The sequence below is a fragment of the Pithys albifrons genome, chromosome 7, assembly GCF_047495875.1.
Source record: "Pithys albifrons albifrons isolate INPA30051 chromosome 7, PitAlb_v1, whole genome shotgun sequence".
Taxonomy (NCBI): Eukaryota; Metazoa; Chordata; class Aves; order Passeriformes; family Thamnophilidae; genus Pithys; species Pithys albifrons.
In genome coordinates this window covers 21,175,419-21,196,997 of record NC_092464.1, presented here as the reverse complement: position 1 = coordinate 21,196,997, position 21,579 = coordinate 21,175,419, and the positions used below count along the sequence as shown (strand labels likewise).

General features: G+C 37.7%; 1 protein-coding gene across 2 annotated transcripts in view; it reads left to right on the top strand.

Moving 5' to 3' along the window:
• The window catches only part of LOC139674095 (macrophage mannose receptor 1-like), a 63,554-nt gene that overhangs the window by 7,954 nt on the left and 34,021 nt on the right, over window positions 1-21,579 (top strand). Inside the window, exons 2-8 of one of the 2 annotated variants that reach the window (XM_071560243.1) lie at window positions 1,645-1,826; window positions 5,607-6,008; window positions 7,459-7,632; window positions 11,289-11,450; window positions 14,433-14,546; window positions 16,474-16,620; window positions 21,007-21,189. In XM_071560243.1, coding sequence (XP_071416344.1) covers window positions 1,766-1,826; window positions 5,607-6,008; window positions 7,459-7,632; window positions 11,289-11,450; window positions 14,433-14,546; window positions 16,474-16,620; window positions 21,007-21,189 — 1,243 coding nt within the window. In that variant the 5' untranslated portion in view covers window positions 1,645-1,765. Of the gene's footprint in view, window positions 1-1,644; window positions 1,827-5,606; window positions 6,009-7,458; window positions 7,633-11,288; window positions 11,451-14,432; window positions 14,547-16,473; window positions 16,621-21,006; window positions 21,190-21,579 lie in introns of those variants that run through there. The other variant, XM_071560244.1, reaches the window with a different exon arrangement.

The window sequence follows — 21,579 nt, the reverse complement described above, 5'->3', positions numbered from 1 at the left end:
ATCCATCAACATAACAATACAGAACATTGCTGATTATGGCTGAAATACTTCCCACCTCCTGTCCCTGGACCAGTCTGTTCCTGTCCTTTCCATGGGAAGTTCACAGAACTTATGAAGCACTTCCTCTTCCCTCCCCTCACGTAGTGCAGCAGGGCCCAGCATAGCTGAAGTTCCTGTCTGGAATCCTTTTCAATGTTAACAGTAGTAGTTTCATCAACTTCGAATAAGTTTGGTCTTCAGCTTCATTGCTTCTTCTCCTTTTATAATAGTGTCAAAGTACCTTTTTACTCTACCCCACCTCTTTCCATACTAATCTCATATTGGTGATTCCCTGAATGTGTTGTACTTTACCACCCAGAACATCCAGCAAGGAGACTTTTGCAGATTTTCAATACTTACCAGAGATTTCCGAGTGGATGATGTCCAAGGAGAGCCACTGACAATATGCTTCATACACATGGTAGTTTTGATGCTTTGCAAATTCATAGAATCTTTAAGGTTGGAAAACACATCTAAGATCATTGAGTCCCACACTGCCAAGCCCACCATTAAACCATATCTCTAAACACCACATCTACACATTTTTTAAAACTTCACTGGGCAGTCTGTTACAGTGCTTGACCATCCTTTCAGTGAGGAAATATTCCCCAATATCCAATTCCCTGGTGCAACTTAAGGCCATTTTCTCATGTCCTATCACTTGTTACCTGGACAAAAAGATCGACCCTCATCCCACTACAACCTCCTTTCAAGTAGTTGTAGAGAGCAACAAGCCCCTCAGCCTCATGTGTGCTCTATCACAATTCTCAAGTCCCATATGTTACAAAAGCCTCTGTGTAAACCAACAGTAAGACTGATATTTTCAATGCGTTTGGGACCCTTCAGACCATATATTGATAATGTCCTCTAAGGAATAACATGCTGCTTTCCACAAAAAAAGCAGACAGGGAAGGTCTCCTACGTAGAACAGCAAGAAGCCAGGAAAACCTCAAAGGCAGATTTAAGTCCTGTTAACAGCAGATAGAGCCGGCAGAATAAATAAATAAGCAAACAAACAAATCGGTTGGTTTTGAAGCTCAGAACATGACTTTTAGGGTTTTTTAAGCCTCTCGTGCCACGCGCGGCTCCTCCTCGGCAACGCAGACCCGGCTGCGCCCCAGTTCCCCCCCCCCGCGCTCTGCTCCCGGCGGAGAGACCTGAGAGCGCCTGCAGGAGGAGGGATGGGAGAGGGGGGGACGGGGGCGCAGCCCAGATCCCGGGCTCCCAAAAGTAGGTCTCTGCTACTCCTGCCGTCTTCACTCCGGGGAGCAACCCGGTCATTTGAGCGGGGATTTTCTCTGAGACTTGGGTTCACCTCAGAAAGTAAGGAGAGGGAGGGATGTCCTCCTACCTCGACGCGAGGTTGGCTAATTTCCTTGGCAAACAAACCTCTGACCCATATGCAACGCTGACAGACTTGCAAAGGGGATAAAAGAAAAAAAACAACAATCACCCCCCCGACAACGATATCAACAAAAAAGGAGCCCTCAGCTATTACCGCTTTATCACCTGCATGTGCCTGGAAGGAGGCTCTTCCCTCCGCTAAGGGAAAAAAAAATCAGCTTAGGAAAGCAAAGTTTGAACAGCGAATTCCTGTTATTTCAGAACGTCCCATGTGACAGGATATTTCCTTATCATTTGGAGCCCAGAGCTTTCCCGCGATCCACCAGCCCTTCACCAGTGCCGAGGACCTGCCCGGCGGGACGCCCAGGGCGGAGCCGCCGCGATGGCTCCCTCGCTGCTCCTGCTTCTCGTCGGACTTTTCCCCGGGGTTTTCCCGCTACTGGGTAAGTGTCTGCAGGGACAGTGCGGGATGAGACGTGCCAAAAAATGAGGGGTCGCTGAGGGCACAAAGCCCAACCTGACCTGGGGGCATAGGGAGGGAGCGTCCGCGCAGGTGTAGCCCATGTTAACCCCCTCGGTGCGGTGGTCGATGGAGGTGGTAGCCTCCGCTCGGGATCCTCCTCAGCCGCCTGCCCCAACTGCACCCCCATCCTCCCGCGCATCCCGAGGTATCCGGGGTGCAAAACTGCCTGGCAGGGAGACCGTTTGGGTGCCCATGACATTGTGGGTGCCGAACAACGCTGTCACCCGCCGTGCCTTAGTTCAGTCCCTGATCGATTTAATAACATCACCCAGCTTTTCCTCAGAGATCCCCTCACTGCCAAGGTCTGCAGAAGCGTCTGGTGCTGAGGCTCTGCCCGTCCTCCAGTATTCTGGTCTCTGATGTGGCATGAGGACCTACTTTTGGCAGATGGCTTTCGTGGAAAGGTGTTAAGGTAGCTGAGGTGCTGGCATGGACAGAGGTCTGAAAACAGGGGAAAGCTGTGTTGCTTGGTGATACCTGGTGTTTGCACCCACTTTGTCTGAGATTTATCATTATTTCCAACGCACAGCTATTTTTCAGTGAAAATTTTGCATCTGTCCATTCTGAAAACCTGTCAGCATCCTCTGCTTTTCAGATTGAGATCTACTGAAGCAAAACTTCATAACACTGCCTTGTAACCTTTCTTGATTTGTGTAACAAGCAGCAATCATTGTAGGCCATCTGGTAAGCAGAAATCTCCTTAGAGAAGACAGTTGTCCAACTTCCTTGCTGTCTCCTCTTTTGCTTCTGGCATTTGTTTTGCTCTTCTAGTACTCTCCATTATTGTTTAACACTGGTAGAATTTTACCAGCTTCAAGAGTTACTTCTCGATTTAAACCTGCATAATCTCTGATAGTTTGCAAATGCTGCAAAGTGTGAAACTAGTTTGGCATACTGGAAATCTCTGATGTGGAAACAATATTGGCTGGTGAAATTTTATCGTACTTGGCACAATTCTTAAGATACAAGCTGGGGCCAGAGATAGACAAATAGTCACAGTGTGGTGGGTGAAGAAAAATGAAAGCCTTTGAGAAAAGTTCTGCTGGGGTCTACTCTGCATATTTGAGGAAAAAGATGCTAGATCTCCCTGAATGGCTTATAATGATGAATAAATTGTTTTCTACGCCTGTCATGTTCTTATGCATTTTAAAGAACTTCCTTCTAAGAGTAAGTTTCAGCATATTAATTACTGTTAGAAACAGGTATAATCAGTTCAAAGTACCAACACTGTGGTGCTCATGAGCACACTGTGGTGCCATCTGCAGCTCATTTATAGTGAAGAATGGCACCTGTTATAGAGCTCTATAACAAATTTTGCTGCAGCAGGTGAAACACAGTGAATGGTTGTATGTGTAATTCTACTTAGTCTATTTTACAGGTACAACTCATCATGTTGACAGTAACGGTATCAAGTGTTTAGAGAAGACTTGGTAGGGCATAGAGTGTGCTGCACAAATACCTGACTTATTTTTTCTGTACTATTTACTCACATGGAAACTGTTGCATGGGAATCTCCTTTGATGACCAAGCAGGCAGAACAAACACAGAAATAAAGCTGTAAGCTAGAGCAATGCAGGACCATCAGAAGTTTGCTGCATGGGCATGGATGAGACGGAGCAATGCTGAGGGAAAGGAGATCCCACAACTACAGGCTTAGACACAGTTGGTCTTGTATCCTGCTATCTCTTGTTCTGTATTCCCGTTTTAGTGTCAACTCATTTTCAATGTGTGATTGGCTGTGTTGGCCTTTTAGTTGCTCACATACGTACACTTTCCTGCACTGGGAATATTCACTGAGGCCCTTGTATAACCAGGTGTGTTACATTTACGCTCTGGTAATGCTTTGTAAAGGTGCAGTCAGAATAGCAAAGGGCCAAAATTTTGTCCCCCTCTCCATCCCCACTGGCCAGAGCTCTTTGTTCAGCTTTCTGATCTTGTTTATGAAACCAAAACTCTGCACCCTTTCATGCTTGTGTGCAGCAATACAGGCTTTTGATTTTGGGGTGGCTTTCATATACCAAACATCCTCTCTTCAACACCATAAGTAGCATAAAATAAAGAATGTTATTGTAAGCCAAAAATAACAATATTAGCAGTTTGAAAAATTAGGCAGTGTTTTGCACACCTGTGAAAGTGTCTGACATCTCCCTTATCCAGAAATTTAAAATATGATTTCAGGAAAATGGGATTTGCAAGCATTGCATAAATCAGTTCACAATAACATTGTGCTAAATGCTAGTAGCAAAGCTGAATAAAAAAAAAGTTGTCACCAGTAGTGATAATTGTACATTTCCTTGTATTGTCTGTGAGTGAAACAGATTGGCAAAAGACAACAATTTTTGTCTCCAGTGCTCATCAGTTTTACATTACTTCCCAGTGAGTTGGAAGCCAAAGGACAGGAGGAGGAAGCTGAACTATGGCTGAGATAACTCTTCGTCAGCTCTTTCTCTGACACATTATTTCTCTGACACAGGTTGTTCTTTTGCAGAAAAGTATAATCATTTCCACATTGAAGTTTCAGCAAAGAGAGAGGAAAAATTTTGGTGGTTGACCTGTTTTCCACTTAAATATTTCTCCATTATAGAATTTGTTTAATTTGGTAATCATGCACTAAAATAAATAATGTTTTAATTAGGTTCAATCCCCAGAGTTACATAAATTAATATTTCTCTTTCCTAGCTCATAGTCCACTTAAAATGTAGCTTTTAGACCTTGTGCATCCCGTCCCTTTATGTGATCTGGTATCAGACTTTATGATTAAGTTAACATGCTGAAATGTATTTTAGGGGGCTCAGAGAGGAGAAATTCTCTGTTGGACAAGACCAGCTCAGAATTGTTACACTCCATAGCACGCCCAAGTGTAACACATCCAAAGAATTTTTCAAGTGGCTACAGTTTTGAAATAAACCTTGAATAGGTGAAAACGCATGCTGTGAAGCACTATTTATGAAGAAGGAGAAATAACCTAGGGAGCTACAAAAAGCTTTGTGCATTTTCATAAATCATGAAAAGGCATACCTGGTGATGGCAAATCCCACTATTGTTGGTATTGCATTCAGAATAGAGAGATGTAAGAATGAAGTCACTGATGACTGGAGTGAAAAATAAAGATGCTTTGCAAGCAGCTTGTGTATAAAGCTTGAAAACCATATCCTTTCCCATAGTTAATACTTTAAGGATTTTAGCAGGGCTTTTGAGAACAGAGCTCACCACTGTGAGGAAATGGAGCCTAAAGAACTTAGTGACGCTTGTCATCTCCTCATGCCTGGGAGGCAAGATCAAGAAGCCAGTGCTGCGGGAGTGTTCAGTGTCAGGCTCTGCAGTGTAGTGTGTGTGCTCTCTTCGTTCAGTAACTTTTGTGCGTACAGCTTGGACTAATACTGTAAGTGTGTTTTCTCTCTTCAGTTTAACCTATGCTTTAAACCTACAGAAGACACTAGATCTCACTCCTTTGCTGCCCTGCGCTTTTGCATGTACATGCTTTCATTAACACAAAACAATTAAAATGCCCTTGCATTTGAACTAGTTGCATTGTACTGACACTGTAACAGGTGTGGGCCACAGGAATGCTGCACCTTCTTTTGCTGAATAGGTGATGAGATCTTAACCTCAAGAGCTGTGTCCAGATTTGTATTCCAGTTAGGCAGTAGGTAAGATTACTTCAACCCAAATGATTCCATTGTTGTTATTTATCTTACAGATACTAGCTCCTTCTTAATATATAATGAAGATCACAAGCGCTGTGTATTGGCTCAAAGTTCTAATTCAGTGACTACTGCACCTTGTGTTCAAGAAAATGAGTCACAAAAATTCAGGTGGGTCTCAGATCACCAGCTTATGAGCATAGCATTGAAATTGTGCTTGGGAGTGCCTTCGAAGAAAGACTGGGTTCCGATCACCCTGTATCCTTGCGACAAGGCTAGTGAACTTCAGCGATGGGAATGCAGAAATGAGACTCTCTTTGCAATCCAAGGGGAAGATCTGTTTTTCAACTATGGAAACAGACAGGAAAGGAATATTATGCTGTACAAGGGATCTGGTTTATGGAGTAGGTGGAAAGTCTACGGAACCACAGACGATCTGTGTTCTCGAGGCTATGAAGGTAAAGTTCTGTAAATTAATTTCTGTATTTCAAGCTCATTTTTGTGTGTAGCTATACAAAATATTTATAAGTCTAGGAAAATTTCCTTCCTCTCATTAGTGATCAATAAGATTTACTTCTGGTGAAATCAGCAATACTTGAGTGTGTGCTTTTTGGTTTTGGAGGAGTTAATTTTGCTTTTTTTGTCAAATTTGTCAAAGTCCTGATAAATGATCAACCATGCAGGGTAGAGATTTATTTGGAGAGGAGTAAAAATTCTATGGTTATTCAAAAGGTGTATATCTGTTACACAACAGTTGATAGCTTTTAGTATTTGCACATGCTTAGAAAGGTGTTGGGGAAGTGTATATTCTGCTGTTTGTATTTTTTTTCCTTGGGAAGCAAATATTAATTATGCTGTGAGCAATTAGTTGACTCTCGATCTCTTGAGCTTCAGTATATTGAAGATCTCTTCCCAGGTGTTTGAAGGGAGTCTCACAGTTAGTGCTGAAATGTTAGACAAAGAAATAAGATGTTTTATATAGTTAAATTTGAAAAAGTTATGTATAGTACACATATGCATGTATACATGATAAGTATCTGGGATTATTTTTGACTTCCCATTTAGTATTCTTTGATAAACAGAAATGGTTACAAAGGGAGGTATGGATGCAGTTTCTGAGGTTTACTCCATGGCTGATTACAGTACCAGTCCTTGGCCTGGAGCCAGAATAAAGAACACTAGAAAAGCAAATGATTTGAAAGGAGATGGAGGGAGATGGAATGATGTTCTGCTATTCCTTCCTCCCTTGTTTTCTAGCAGCTCTGTGAGACAGTGACCTTGGTATGTTATCTCTCTCGCAGTCCTTATCAAGTACTGTTCCTCTGTATGTCCTCCCATCAATGCATGCACATTATATGTGCCCACAAAGAAAGCTGCTTTAGATACTTTGCTAAATTTCATCAAGACAGGTTTCTGATGAAACAAAAATTATCTCAAGATACAAATTAAAATTTTATTTGGACATGGTATATTGGAGTCACTCCTTGGTATGTATCTTTAAAGTTTATATGTACGTGTTCTTCCCTGTCTAAAATCATCCATGAACAATTGAGTGGGTTATCGACAAAAGAGTCAACAGTTTTTTGCACTTAAAAACAAAATTGCTTAACTGTGTGGATTTTCTACTTTTGATTGTTATGGGTGCCAAATTTAGCATGGGAACGTACTTGTCTTGCCTCAGTCAGTTGTGGCCAGTGATCTCCTTAAGCAACAAAAATTTGTCTCGTTGTGGATGTGAGTAATAGCCTAGACCCAGAGGGTTAAATGATCAGTGTCATTTCTAGTACAGTTTGTATACTAAGCTAGCAAGGTTTCCTTAACATTCTAGAATAGGATCATAAAGATAAACTCTTATATATCCCATGCTTATTAATATTTATACAATTTTAAATTGTTGTGTCTCCTTAGATACCTACACAGTGAAAGGAAATGACAATGGAGCACCTTGTGTATTCCCTTTTAAGTATGGTGGTAAATGGTATGCTGACTGCACAGATGCTGGCAGATCAGATGGCTGGTTCTGGTGTGGAACCACTTCAGACTATGATGTTGACAAGAAGTATGGATTTTGCCCAATGAAATGTAAGCTCTTATGTTCATGATTATGCTGAGCTGTTATTCATCTGCCTGGAAATACATCCATAACATGTGTTTTACTGTACAAAATACAGTTTGAAATGGTGCATTTTTCCATCTCCATTTAGCCTGCTATCATTTTAGGAACTACTTAAGTATGCAAATGTGGGGCCCAGAATAAAATCATTGACCAATTACATCTGTAAGAAAGTGAATCATACGCTGGAATCTGTATGTACACCATTGAAAATTAAAATTACTTTGTAGAATGAGTTGCCTTCTAGATATGAGGGAGCTTACATGAACTTTTTATTACAACCCAGTTTTTCCCAGATCTGTGTGCTATATTGTAGTTCTCTGTTTTCACTCAATTAGAAGTACTTATATTCTAAATTCCCTGATTTGAGTAAAGTTAGAGTTCAAAATGCAGTATTATGAATATACAGAACTTTATTTATAAATGTTGATAATACTTTAAGTAAATTGGAGTAATTTATGCCTGCAAGTATTTGAATTCTTTTTAATTTCAATGGAGTTTCTCTGAGCTTCTGTAAAATATATAGTACACCTTTTGTCTGCAAGGTGCTTCTTCTGTACTGAAAAGGGTAGCACTTCTCCCTCTCTTCTTTCTTACTGTTTTTTGCTGTGAAGCTCAAGTCGACTGAGTCAGACCTAAGGAAAAAATAAATCTTTCATTTGATGTGAAGAAGACAGTTTGGGTTGATCTTAAGTGGTTTGATGTTGAAGCGTTAGTGTCCTTGCCTGATTTCCATGAATGTTGCAGTCAGTAATTCAGATAAATAAAAATTATAATTTTCTCCCCTATGCCAGTGTTACTTTCAAGATAACAAAAATGTGTCAGGAATATCAATTCCACTAACAAATCACACACAAGATCAATTTAAGAATGCTATCTATCTAATGTTCTTTGAGTACAGAAAATAGGAGACAACATTAAAATTTTGTTTAATTCTTTGGCATAATTCAAGGAAATCTACTCAGATGTCTGTGATTGTTTTTGAAAAAAGATGCTTTATGTGATTTCCTGCATGTTTCCTTCCTGATTCTTCAGTACTGGCTGTAAAATATTCAAGTTTGAGTCATATATTTTAATGAGAGACAGGCCATGGTAGCAGAAGTTTTGGTTATACCTATGAAAGACAAATGAGTGAGATACAAGTAATAAGCTAATAAACTTCAATGGCACCTTTAAAAGTAGAATGTTTAAGTCTGTGTATGTTAAACTTTATTTAATAAGGTTAAAGTGTTTGTTGTTTCTTAAACTGTCTGGGGGAGCAAAGGAGCCAATATGAATGTGATGCAAACTATTACAGCTTCTCATACTGGGGCTTGGACTGACAGAGATATCACTGTAACTGAACCAGTCGCTTTTCATTGTGAGCAAAACCAGCCAAGTTTTCTCTAAAATGAAGAGGGCATAAGACCATACTTATAATAGTTATTATACTCAGTGGAGGTGTAGGAATTTGATCAGTGGAAGTGACAAAATTCTAAATATGACCCACTATTTGGTGGTTTAGAAAGAGATGCTGATACAGTGACAGTAGAAACTTAAATCCCACAGAAAGAAACTGAGAAGCATTGCTACTGTGAACAATTTTAGTACCCTAGGAAGTGCTGCTTCTTTATTGGTTACACCATGGTTTTTTGAGCTGTATGTTTCCTTTCAGAGTAGGTGTTGTGAAAGAAAACAGGTTGCACAGGGTAAGACCATCAGGAGAGTGAGTCGATGTGTGCCCATAGCTGTATTGCAGTGGACAAAAGTCTGTTCAGGCTTCTTTGCTGACAGATGCAAGAGCTAGTATTTATTGAAGGATTTAGAAAGCCTAATGCATAAAACTTGCAGTTGACTAGGACAGAAACAAAAAATGCAGAGACGAAATGCATGCTGAATTCATCTGTGTAGGGGTAGAATTCAGTCTTTTTATTAATTTTCCACTTACATACTAAGGTCAGGTGTGGTTTAACATTAATTTGACTTGGATGCTAAAATATATTATTCCATAAAAATGATTCATCTTTTGTTTTTTTCTGGTGATACTAAGCTTTAAACAGTAGCATATAGGTTTTCCAAAATCCTGCTCTGCAAAGGCATTTGACCTCTTAAAACTTAAATGTCTTAAAAAAAAATTTCCAAGGTTCAGAAAAGAAATTTTATTTTTATGAAAGATGAAAGCTCTACAGGAGAGCACCGTATGAAAATCAGCTATAAACTATGAAACTGGGGGAGTGAGGTGGAAGGTTGGGTGAATGCTCAAGACTTACTTACCTCGTCCTCTCTAACAATTGTACAAGATCTATAAACCCCTTTCTAGCATGTCAGAGCCATTTTTCTTTACTGAATTACAGATTTTACTATTTTTGCAATATTCATTTTGTCCCAGGTTTGAGTCTGTGGACAGGGATTTGTGGTCTTGTAGAACGTAGTGTGGCAAAGAAGTTCTAATTTTGATAGTCACAAAATATTTTGGGTGGAAGTTGATTTGTGGATAGTGATAATGGGATGAAAGTTTCTATTTTTAGTGAAATGTCATTACATTCAATTTTTTTTTTTTTTAAAAGGACAATTTGAAAAAAAGTATTTCATATTGCCTATAGACTATCAGGTTTAATACAGGAAAATACGGAACTGTTTCCTGGCCTGCTGACATTTATTATATATCATTCTTTGTCTTGAATTTTGTTTATTGTACTTTTCCCCTCTATTTGCACACTTAAGTTTTCTGAACTTTCTGAGTTCAAAAAAGGGAAAGACCTCTTTCTCTCAAATTTTTCACAGATTGGAACTTGAGAAACTGATGCAGGCTGCAGGAATTTCAGTTCTTTTCTCATTGTTGTCAGAAATAGAGTGACCTCTGCTGTGTTCTGCTTTTGTCATGCAACATTATTCTCTTTATGCGATATTGAGCTCAGTGTTGGGGCCTCCTGTAGGTTCCATTTTTGGCAGAGCAAGATCCCACTGTTTTCTGTTGCATGGTTGTGGAGATTCAGTTGAGATGAACCAGGAGGGGACTGCAGCAGTCTAGGTAAGGACTCAATGTGCCAAGTTCAGGTATTCAAGGAGTTTATAGTCAGGCTATGTCAAAGAGAAGAAAGCCATGGTATGTCAGACACATGCATAAGAAATCAGAAATTGCAGAGAAGTGTGAGATTGATGCTGATGATGTCAGCTTTGAATTCAGTGCTTGGTCTGATCACCTCTATCACAGTAAGAAAATCCATAGCCTCTTTACATAGTGCCGCAAATCAGTAAAAAAATTGGGGTTTGTTATCTCAGACAAGTGGTCAGCTTGATATGCACTTTAGCTAGCATCAGTCTGGAAGTTTTCAGTCTTTTTCTTCACATGGACAAATCAACGATTTTAGCATGACTTTAGCCACTCATTGTTTACCTTAAGCAGTGCCTTTGTTATAGCAGGAGATGGTGACCTTGTTTAATTCCATATGTACTGCTCAATGCTGCTGTCATGGTTTAACTCTGCCCTGGATCTATTGACACCTGAGAGAGCCTCAGGATTTCTTTCAAACTAGTTGTCTACAGCTCTCTTTATGTTTTGTGCACTTTTACTATGCAGTTTTCTCTATATTTTGTCTGATTTCATCTTCATGATCAGTTATAGTGTTTCTTTTTCTCCCTACAGTTAATAGTATTGGTTTGTGGAACACAGATCCTTTAACAAATGTCCAGTACCAGATAAACGCTGAGGCGGCTCTGAAATGGCACCAGGCAAGAAAAAGCTGTCAGCAACAGAAGGCAGAGTTATTAAGCATCACAGAATTACATGAACAAACATACCTGACAGGTAGGGTAATATTATCCATCAGCTGTTTGGTTTTTTTAATGTATTATTGCAACAGTGACAATTATATAGCAGGTTCCATCTTGAAAATTTATATTTGTTCAATTCTGGTTATTAGTAGATTTAAATTGTTACCCTAAATGATTCAGCTAGGAATATAAAACAGGTAATATTTATTTTATCTCGATTAAATATTGCCATAAACTTACAGAAATGTAAAAATACTACATTTAAGTAATGCAAGCAATAAAGAATGAATGTTGGAATGCAGAAAAATGCAAAATAGTTCTTAAACCAAAGATGCAGATACCAAGATTAAATCCTTTTTGCATTCTTTTTGTTATGTCCACTGGTCAGTATTTTGGACTATCTCACTAGAGTCACTGTATCATCAGTATGTGCTAAAATATGAAAAGAAAGAAAAAAGAAGTAATAAACAAAAGGGCTCACAAATTGCCTCTTTTAGTTTCAATTTCCTTCATTGTTTTTTGAAGTAATTTCCAAACTTGTCCGGTGAAAAAAAATTGAATTTTTACTTGAATATATTTACATTCTAAAATGAGTCTCTTTATTACTTTCCTAGCCTGTGTATACACATGACATAGCCCACTAATTAATCTATTAAATAGATTAGAAAATATTTTGAATATTTTACATCAGTTGAAAGATAAACTATTCCATGCCATGTTCATCTCTGTCAATTCATAGAGTCAGAGGATTAGCGAATGGTTTGGGTTTAAATGGACATTTAAAGATCATCTAGGCCAACCTATCTGCCATGGGATGGAACATCATGCATTAGACTAGGCTGCTCAAAGGCCCCTCTAACCTGATCTTGAACACTTTCTGTGACTGGGATCAACAATTTCCCTGGGAAACATGTTCCAGTCCCTTATCATAGTAACTAAAAAAAGTTTTTTCATTAAGTCCAATCTAAATCTAAATCTACCCTCTTCCATTTTTAAACTATTGCCCCTTGTCCTGTCTCTACAAGCCCTGGTAAAAAGTCCTTTCTCAACTTTTTTATAAGCCATTTTTATATATTGAAAGGCCATGATGAGATCTCCCCAGAGCCTTATTGTTTGCAGGCTGAACAACCCCAGCCCTCTTGGCTTGTGTTCAAAGGAGGAATGTTCCAGCCCTCTGATGATTTTTCGTGCCTCCTCTGGATTCCCTCCATGGCTTTCTTGTACTGGGGATCCCAGAGCTGAATGCAGTACTGCAGGTGTAGTCTTATCAAGTCAAAGTAGAGGGGCAGGACGATCTCCCTCAAACTGCTGCTCACGCTTCTTTTGATGGCTGTGAGTGCACATTGTGGGCTCATGTTCGGCTTTTCATCCACCAGAACCCCCAAGTCCTTCCTGCAGGGCTGCTCTCAATCTGTTCATTCCTTAGTTCATACTGATACTGTGAATTTCGATGACCCAGGTATAGGACCCAGTATGTGGCCTTGTTGAACTTGAAGTTCATGTGTGCTCACTTCTCAAGCCTGTCAGAGACCCTCTGGTTGCCATCCCTTCCTTAAGTGAGTCAAACACACCTCTCAACTTAGTGTCATCTGCAAACTTGCCCAGGGTGCACCCCATCCCACTGTCTATGTGACTGACAAGGATATTTAATGATATTGGTCTCAATACAGACCCTAGATGGACACCACTTGTTACTGTTTCCCGTTTGGACGTTCAGCCATTGACAGTAACTCTTTGGATGCAAACATCCTGCCAATTCCTTATGCATCTAAAAAACCATCATTCAAATCCATAGTTCTCCAATTTGGAGGAATGACAAATGTAACTTTGTGCTATAAACAGTCTGTTCTATCTAAACTTTTGTTTTCAATTTAAGGATTTGAAAACATAAGTCTTTTTTTTTATCTGAGTGTGATGAAATTATTGTTGAATTAGTGCTCAAGGGAGCAAACACACTAACATAGGAGTGCACTAACAGTAGCTATGTTTGAATTGCAAGCTAATAGATATGGCTGCCAAATGTATGTGAAGATCAGTTTTTCTGTATGCAGCTGCCCTGACAGTACTAGGGTTTCCTGTCATGCTCAGTTCTTGATTTTCTTAACCACACCTTATTTGTACAGAAGCAGTATAACACATTAAATTGTTGAGACCAAACCAGGCGCTGGTATGACACTCCAGTCCTTTGCAGTACTTAACTACCTCTCCTTTCAGGTTTGCCATGCTTCAAGTGCTGCCCATAATCATGATGTCAAAGACAACTAAAAATTGCAACATCCTGGCATGATGTCATCAGTAGAAACAGAAACAATATATATTGCATAATGATTTTCTGTGAACTATGAAGAAAAACATTTAATTTAAAAAAACCAGCAATCATCCAGCTGGGCTTCCACATCTTACATGAAAGGCAGAGATAGACTGGTTAATAATGATTATGAATAATGTTAAAGAATTCAGCAGGGCCATACATAAACATGATATTTCTATGTGCTTTTAAGAACTAGAGCAATAAGTTTGAACTGGGTTTTTGAAGCCTGACTTATCAGTGGCTATAAAACTGAGATCAGTCTGAAAAATGTACAAGATGTGCTGTTAAAAAGATGATGTTTGCAATGATTGCATGTTAATGTATTTTAATAAAATGAGAACAGGTTTTTTGCAGCATTTTTGGAATTTGAGACTAACAATTGTTAATTTTATGGAAGAGAAAATACATGCTGGGAAACTATACCTGTTTCATTTTAGAAAACTAATTTTTGGTTTTGTGACCTTTTGTGCAAATTTAGCAATTTAATATTCTATAATTATGGAAAAAATCGTTTCATGTTTGTGATTATTTGTTTACAAGGAGCATGTAGAAGAGTAATTTTGTTTTCTGTTGTAATAAAATTCTACAGACCTAAAACCATGAAAATTCTGAGACAAAAGTGACCCATTAAGGTGACATGTTTTGAGATGGTGATTACTCTTGCTGTGGACTTCCAGTATCTCTCTCTCTGTCTCTGTTACTTAGGTTTGACTGGCACACTGAGTTCAGCTCTCTGGTTTGGTCTTAACAGTTTGAATTTCAACACTGGGTGGCAATGGGTTGGTGGTACTTCTTTTCGGTACTTAAATTGGGTTCCAGGTAAGGTTAAATATGTTTTTACTCAGTTGAAAAGAAAAATTTGGTTATTGTGTACCATATTTCTTTTCCAGCACTCTATTCTCCTGTAGTTATTGAGCTTGTTTTGATGTTGATAGATTCTGACTGTGATTATAAACACTGTGAGTAATGGCCCTTATGCTTGGGATATGCACTGGGCTTAATTTATTGTTCATAAAGGAAATGGCATCCTCGTAATCCAGAGTAAAGTTTTAAAAGTCATCTATTGACACTTCATTTGTATATCTTCTTAATTTATTCTGTTTCTATATGAATATAGAATAAATCTGATGCTATAGATGTCATCACTTATGACACTAGACTGATCAGTGGTGGTTTTTGTTTGTTTGTCTTGAAATTCCTTTCCAGTTTGTTTTGGTTATTTGCTTAAAGATTAGATTTTCATTTTCTTTTCTGATTAACCTTCTCATAGCACTAACACATATCAAACTGAACATATTAAGCTGGTCTACTTTGAGCGAAGCCCAGCTACTTCATACCTGTAGCTGCCGTGCTGAATCCTGGAGCCATTATTACAGAGTTCAGATAAGCTTTGCCATCTCCACACATGGTGCAGAAGAGATGCATCCCTCGTTTACTATTCAGAGTACCTGTGTTAAGGTGTCTTTCTGGAGGACCCTTGCTTGCCTTGTTCCTTTGCACTGGCTATTCAGGAAGCTTTTGTAGACTAATTTAAAGTAGATGTCTGAAGTTAGGAAGCGTACATACTCTTTATCTTCATTGAGCATTTCGGATGTATTTACATATCAGTAACTATAAATGCATAGTCCATTGTATCACCCAGTTGCTTCCTTGTGTGGGTAAGGCCAAAAGCGCATTTTAGGTGGACAAACTTCCTGAGCAGGTAAGCTTTGAGGAGTGAATTGAAAAGAGCTTTATAAATATCTCTCCAGTGGAGTGAGCACACAGGGCAAACAGATGGGCTGAACCACAAGTTGCTGTGAGGGTATTTTTAGGTCTGTCATCCAAATGCACCACTGAGGATCTGAGGAATGAAGAATGGGGGAAAACTGATTGTGAGGTGGAGCCGAAGCAGCAAGGGGAGGTGTTCATGGTTGTGAAAACTGCAGACAACTCTTGCTTGTCCTGTAAAGAATTAGATGGGATTTGGTGTAGCAAAAATGGGCTTAATTTGTCTTTAACTCTCTATGTTCCTTAATTTCATTCAAGATAATACTCTACTCTTATGTCCATTATTTTATATTTCTATTATCTCCTTCATGCCTTTATATTGGTCTATATAGACTACCTCTGTCTCATCCTGTTACACTGGATGTTCAAGAGCTGACTGCTTTTCCACTAGCATATTTTAAAGACAGTTGTGGAACCTTCATATATTTCCATCTCACTAGCCATAAATAAATAGCAGAAAAAAATGGGAACTGTATTCAATGTTTAAATTAAAATCATTCTGCTTAGACTTTTGGGAGGGCTAACCAACAAAAAATTTGAAAACAATTTAAATTTGCATTGTGGAAATAAGCATATCTTTTTCTCCTGTGGAGAGAAGGTATAACAAGACTGCAAATACAAGACTAACTAATCTATGGTAATGAAATTGTAATGATATAACAAAATTTTCTGTGAACAATCTTGCATGCTAAAAATATTGTTTTGGTGAGTTTATTGCTGAGTAGTTCTGATCCTTTTTATTTCATATATGAATGGAATATAGAATGTAGAAATGAAAGAAAAAACATGTTTTTTAATAACATGAGATCAGGTCTTGAAAAGGACTGTGGAGAATCACAAGTGTCTGTATGTTAATGTATCTTATGTTTAAAGCACTGACCAGAATAAATGTGTGAGTTGAGAGGGTAACCATGTTTTGCTTATGCTTTGTTGTTGTTATTGAGATTTGTGTCGATTTTTGGTTTTTTTTTTTAAGGCTATCCTTCTCCAGAACCTGGAAAAATCTGTGGTGTATTAAATCCTGGCAAAGGTGCTAAGTGGGAGAACAGGGAATGTGATCAGAAACTTGGCTATATTTGTAAACGAGGAAATGCTACTTTAACGTCTTTCATTATTCCTACAGGTAGGTTTGGTAATAAACTCTCAACAAATTATTAATGACCAGTGTAATTGGAACAGGTGTTATTGCATGTGCTAAAACTAAGCAAAGGACTGTGGATTGTGGTTTGACCAAGATTCTCTGTAAAAGTGAACAATGGGTACTTCCTTTTCGGTCTGACCTCTCTATTTCCTCAATAATATTCTTCAGTAGTCTTGAGTTCTGAATTAAAAAACTGTGGAGTTCTCTTTTTCCAAAACCAAGAACTTTCAGATTTTGTTTATGAAATAATAATTAAAAAATTGAATCTTTTTAAAAGTGGTGTATTTATCTGAAACCCTGTGGACAAAATGAAACAAATCCATTTCTTCTTCTTGTAATTTGTATTACTTATGAAGGTGAGTAAGTTTGTCAGTCCATGTCAGTAGTGGACTGGAGGAAATTTTTTAAAATTCTTTTGAGAGTTAGATATTTTTAATATATCTATATATCTTATAAATAGAGATACAGAGAAATATTTATAGAGAAATATTTGTTTGTATACATGTAAAACTATTAAAATTCATTATGAAATTATTTGAATGATACATATACAGACACTTTTTCAGAAGAAATGTAATTTTGGCACATGCCCGATGTACATAGAAAAGATGAAACAAAGATAAGGTTTATTTACACCTATTTCCTTATTATATCTTTGTGTACTATAAACACCTTGTAACCTTTCATCACTCCTTTCTGCTCTTTCCAGGTTTCTTTCTTTTTCCAGGACATACCTGTATCTCTTAAATCCACTGATACTATTTTGTATAGGTTTTAGAAGAAGAAACCTAAATCATTACTAGATTTCCAGTTCATTTATTAATATGCATCATTATTGGCAAAACAGATGTTTTGGAAAAACAGTGTTTGACATTTAGCCTAAAAAGTAGTTGTGTTTTTTAAATATTTTTCCTGCTTTTGCCAATATACAATCTGTGCAGTTTTGCTTTATTGCTAAGAAAAAAACAAGAAGAACGAGCTAGTGTCTCCTTAATTAAATATTGATTGAAACATTTATTAATTAATATTTAATTAAATTAGTACTTCAGTATTGAAATCAACCATATTTGTTGTCTTAGCTGTGAAAGACATCAATGCATATTTTAATTACTTCTTAAATTAAGGTGTAAAGTTGAGTTAGTATTTGTATACAGGTGATACCCAAATAGTTTAATTTATTTAGGCTGTCTTAGGTTGTTCAATTGGCTACTGCTTGTCTTTTCAGGTTTCATACATCAGTTCTTAAACACTGAAGCCTGTAAATATACTGTCAATTCAATGCTAGTTGCTATATTTTCTTGATTTAAAGTCAGTTTTTGAGGGAATCTAATGGCCAATTGCTTTCTTATTACTTTCGATTCTTCCCCCCGTCTCCACCCTCCAGTTTACCAGTAATTTGGAGGAAGAGACAGAAGTTTTCAATTGAACAGACATTGCTGAGTAAACTTGGTGTGGATTAAGCAGAGATTGGCAGTGGTTCACTTCATAAAATGTTATTCAAAATGTTATTCAGAAATGTTATGTATTTCTGTCCCATGGGCAGAAGTCATAAAAGGAGTAAGAATGGGATCATGCAAGATGTTAAGTGTCCTCAGCTTCTAAAGGTGTAAAGGAAAACTCATGGCAGGTTATGTTTTCCGGACGAGGGCTCCCGAGTCAAGAAATGAATTAATTGCAAATTCATACATGCTTTTAATTATTGACTTGACATTAAACATAGAGGCAATCCTTTGAAATTTTAACCCTAGAAGTTACAATTGAATCTAACAGGGCGGTATGTGAGGATTGTGGGACAGAGGAACACTTTACAACAGAATATGATCATGCTTATGTACAAAACAAAGCCAAGAAAAATCTTTACAGAATATTTGTTTTCATTACAGATATATTTTCACAAAGCCAATAGGTTCAGGGTTTTTTTTTCTTTTGTTGTTGTTGTTCTGGTTTGTTTTTTTCTTGGTTTGGTTTAGTTTGGGGGTTTTTTTGTAGCAAAAGTATTTTTTCCAGCAGGGGGCCACATCATTTTATACATCAAAGTGATGTAGAATTTTAGGGCTATGCAGCATTTGCCCTGTACACAGCAAAGTAGATTAACAGGAACATATTCATTTGAACTGCAAAATGTTCTTATTTTTTAACTTAATTTTCTAAGGAAGGCCTTTCTGTCTGTCTACCTCCACCAAGTGACTGCCAAAATAGATTTAATTCCAAGCCAAGAATGTGTAGGGATCTTAAAATGTTGTTTCCAAATGTGACTGCTGTGTGAGCTCTCTCCTATTAGACCACAGAGGATGGGTCTGAGAAAGAAATTTGAACATCTGAATCATGAGACAAACTTCACCATTTTACACACCCAAGTCAATCACTGTGAGATTTTCAGACTGCAGAAGGTCAAGTTTAAACTTCACAAAAGTATTTGCTATCTATTTGAGGAATAACCATTGTATATTCATGAACCTGTAAATTCATCAACTTGACTTGACATGTGGAATAATATTTTTGACACATTAATGTAATTTCATTTGTTACCTCTTCTTTGTTGAAATTAGCATTTTTTCTTTTGCTTAAGTCAAATGAAATTCAAGGAGTAATACTTGTTTCCATTAGGATGAAAAAGTAGACTGTATGGCTTTGAGCAGCCATGTATTTTCTTTAAAAGTAGAATGGGGAACAACTGAGTTTATTTTTGCTGAGTAGTGGAAATAAAGAACTGAAGAGTTTCTCTTACTAAGAAATAACCAGAAATGTACTTCAAAATAAGACTTACACCAAAGAAACTAGACCACCATCAACTGCTCTCTTGTTTAGTGGCCTGCAACAAATTCCCTGCTGTTACTGGGTCTACAAGCAAAAGCTTTTCCCTGTCCTGCCATAGCTGCTTTGATGTTTACAGTAATATCGTCACAGTCTCCAATGGTTTGAAAAAGAGATGCTTCAGAATCACTGAGGAATAAATAGTTCTGTAACTCTTTCTGTAGCCTTCTCTGAACCCCTGATTTTTGCTCTATCCAGTGTCTGCACTTTGCAGAAGGATGTGCTAAGTGTGTTGGAGGTGCATGTTACCTGACTTTCAGCAAAGCACTGTAAAATGCATATGCTCACAGCTGAGACCAGGTATAAGACAAATTTGAAGCTGTCTGAAGCATCAGACTAACCTCTACACAGCATTTGCCACCACTGTGCTCTCTTTTTTCTGCCAGTATCACCATATACATTCAGTTTGTTTTCTAGGGTTCTCTCTCTCTCTCTGTCTCTCTCTCTCTCTCTCTGTCTCTCTCTTCCAGTTCTCTCTCTCCTGTAGCAGAAATGAGAGGGCTCTGAGTAGAGCACTGACCCTCTTGTTCTGGGAGACAAAAAAAGTTTGGTTTTACTTAAACTTTGTGAGAACATGCTAGCACTTTTTAGAGGCAGGTCTTTAATGGCAGACACTTTATATGTGTGTTGTGACACTAAGTATCTCTTAACTATCAGCTTATTCCAGTTGGAACAGGATATGTGTATGTAACCTGGGCCAGACTGTCATGACTTTGGATACCTATTTAAATATTTCTACAGAATATATCCCCCTATTATACACAAAGGTGTTGCTTTTCCTTCAGACGTGTTTTCTTGGCAGCAGAATTTTTGAAAACCTGCTGTCCTTGTTCTGTTGGTGTTTGCTAAACCCATCTGCTGATTATAAATAAAGAGATGCAAGAATCAGAATTTGTTTCTACAACATCAATACTCTGTTTATTATATGTTGTGGTGGCACTCCTTCCAAGGCTGAATTGTTTGCTGAACAGCAATGTGTTTGTCAGCAATACTCTGGTGCTGTTCTGCTGAACTTCTGAAAGCAAGTTTTAAGCATAAATAATTCATTTTGACAGTATAATTTTCTGATTGAAACTTCTGAAAAGGATTCCTAAAAGCAGTATGCTTATTTGGATTCTGTTGTGATTTAGTAGAGTCAGTTAAAAATTACCCTCACAAATATGTATTGTAAATCCAGATTCTTAACAGATAGCTATTCACCATAGAGGTTGAAGAGAGATGCTGACATGCGCATAGAAAAGCTACAAAGCACTGCTCTGCAGACCTTACATTTTATTATGTATGTATGCATGCATATAAAAGTTAAAACTGTTTTGTCTTTTTTCAATTTGCAAGCATTTGTTTACAACCTTAGTGTTTTTTAAGAACGATTTGGAGGTTTCAAATTTTAACTGTTCATGCGAATTATTATCCCTGTGCATATTTTTCATCTCTGCCATTGTTCATGAAGAAAATATATGATTCAATTTTTTTGTTAAATATTTCCTTACATGATGTTTAGTCTTCAGTTAAGAATAGACCTCTGAAATTCTTCATGGCATTTTTAATTTTCAGAGACTAATGTGCCTATTAGGTGTCCTGATCAATGGATGTCATATGCTGGTCACTGTTACATGGTTCATAGGGACCCAAAAATATGGAAAGATGCCTTAACATCTTGCAGGAAAGAGGATGGAGATCTGGCGAGTATCCATAATGTTGAAGAATACAGCTTTGTTATTTCTCAGCTTGGGTACCGTGAGTAATTTTTCATCATAACATATATATATATTCATAATATCATATAAACATATATTTACGCTAAGTAAAGAAAGTGTTCTGAATATGTCTTACCTGTTAATAAAATGAAGAGACTGTTTAAAAAAATAAAACTGTCCTGATCAGAGGGTGCAGAAAGAGTTAAATTTTAAATTTAAAAAATCCTTGTAAAAACCCCACACAATAAGAGTACAAACCCCAGCCAGACTATACCATCACAGAAAGGCTGTGGTCAGTGACACGAATTGCATAATCCCTAAATGCTTCTTTCTTAGTGTCTGCCTCCCTTTGAACAGATTAAAAAAATTTAACAACTTTTTCACAAGCTGAAAGGATTTTTAGTACTGATCTGCAAAAATAAATGAAGGG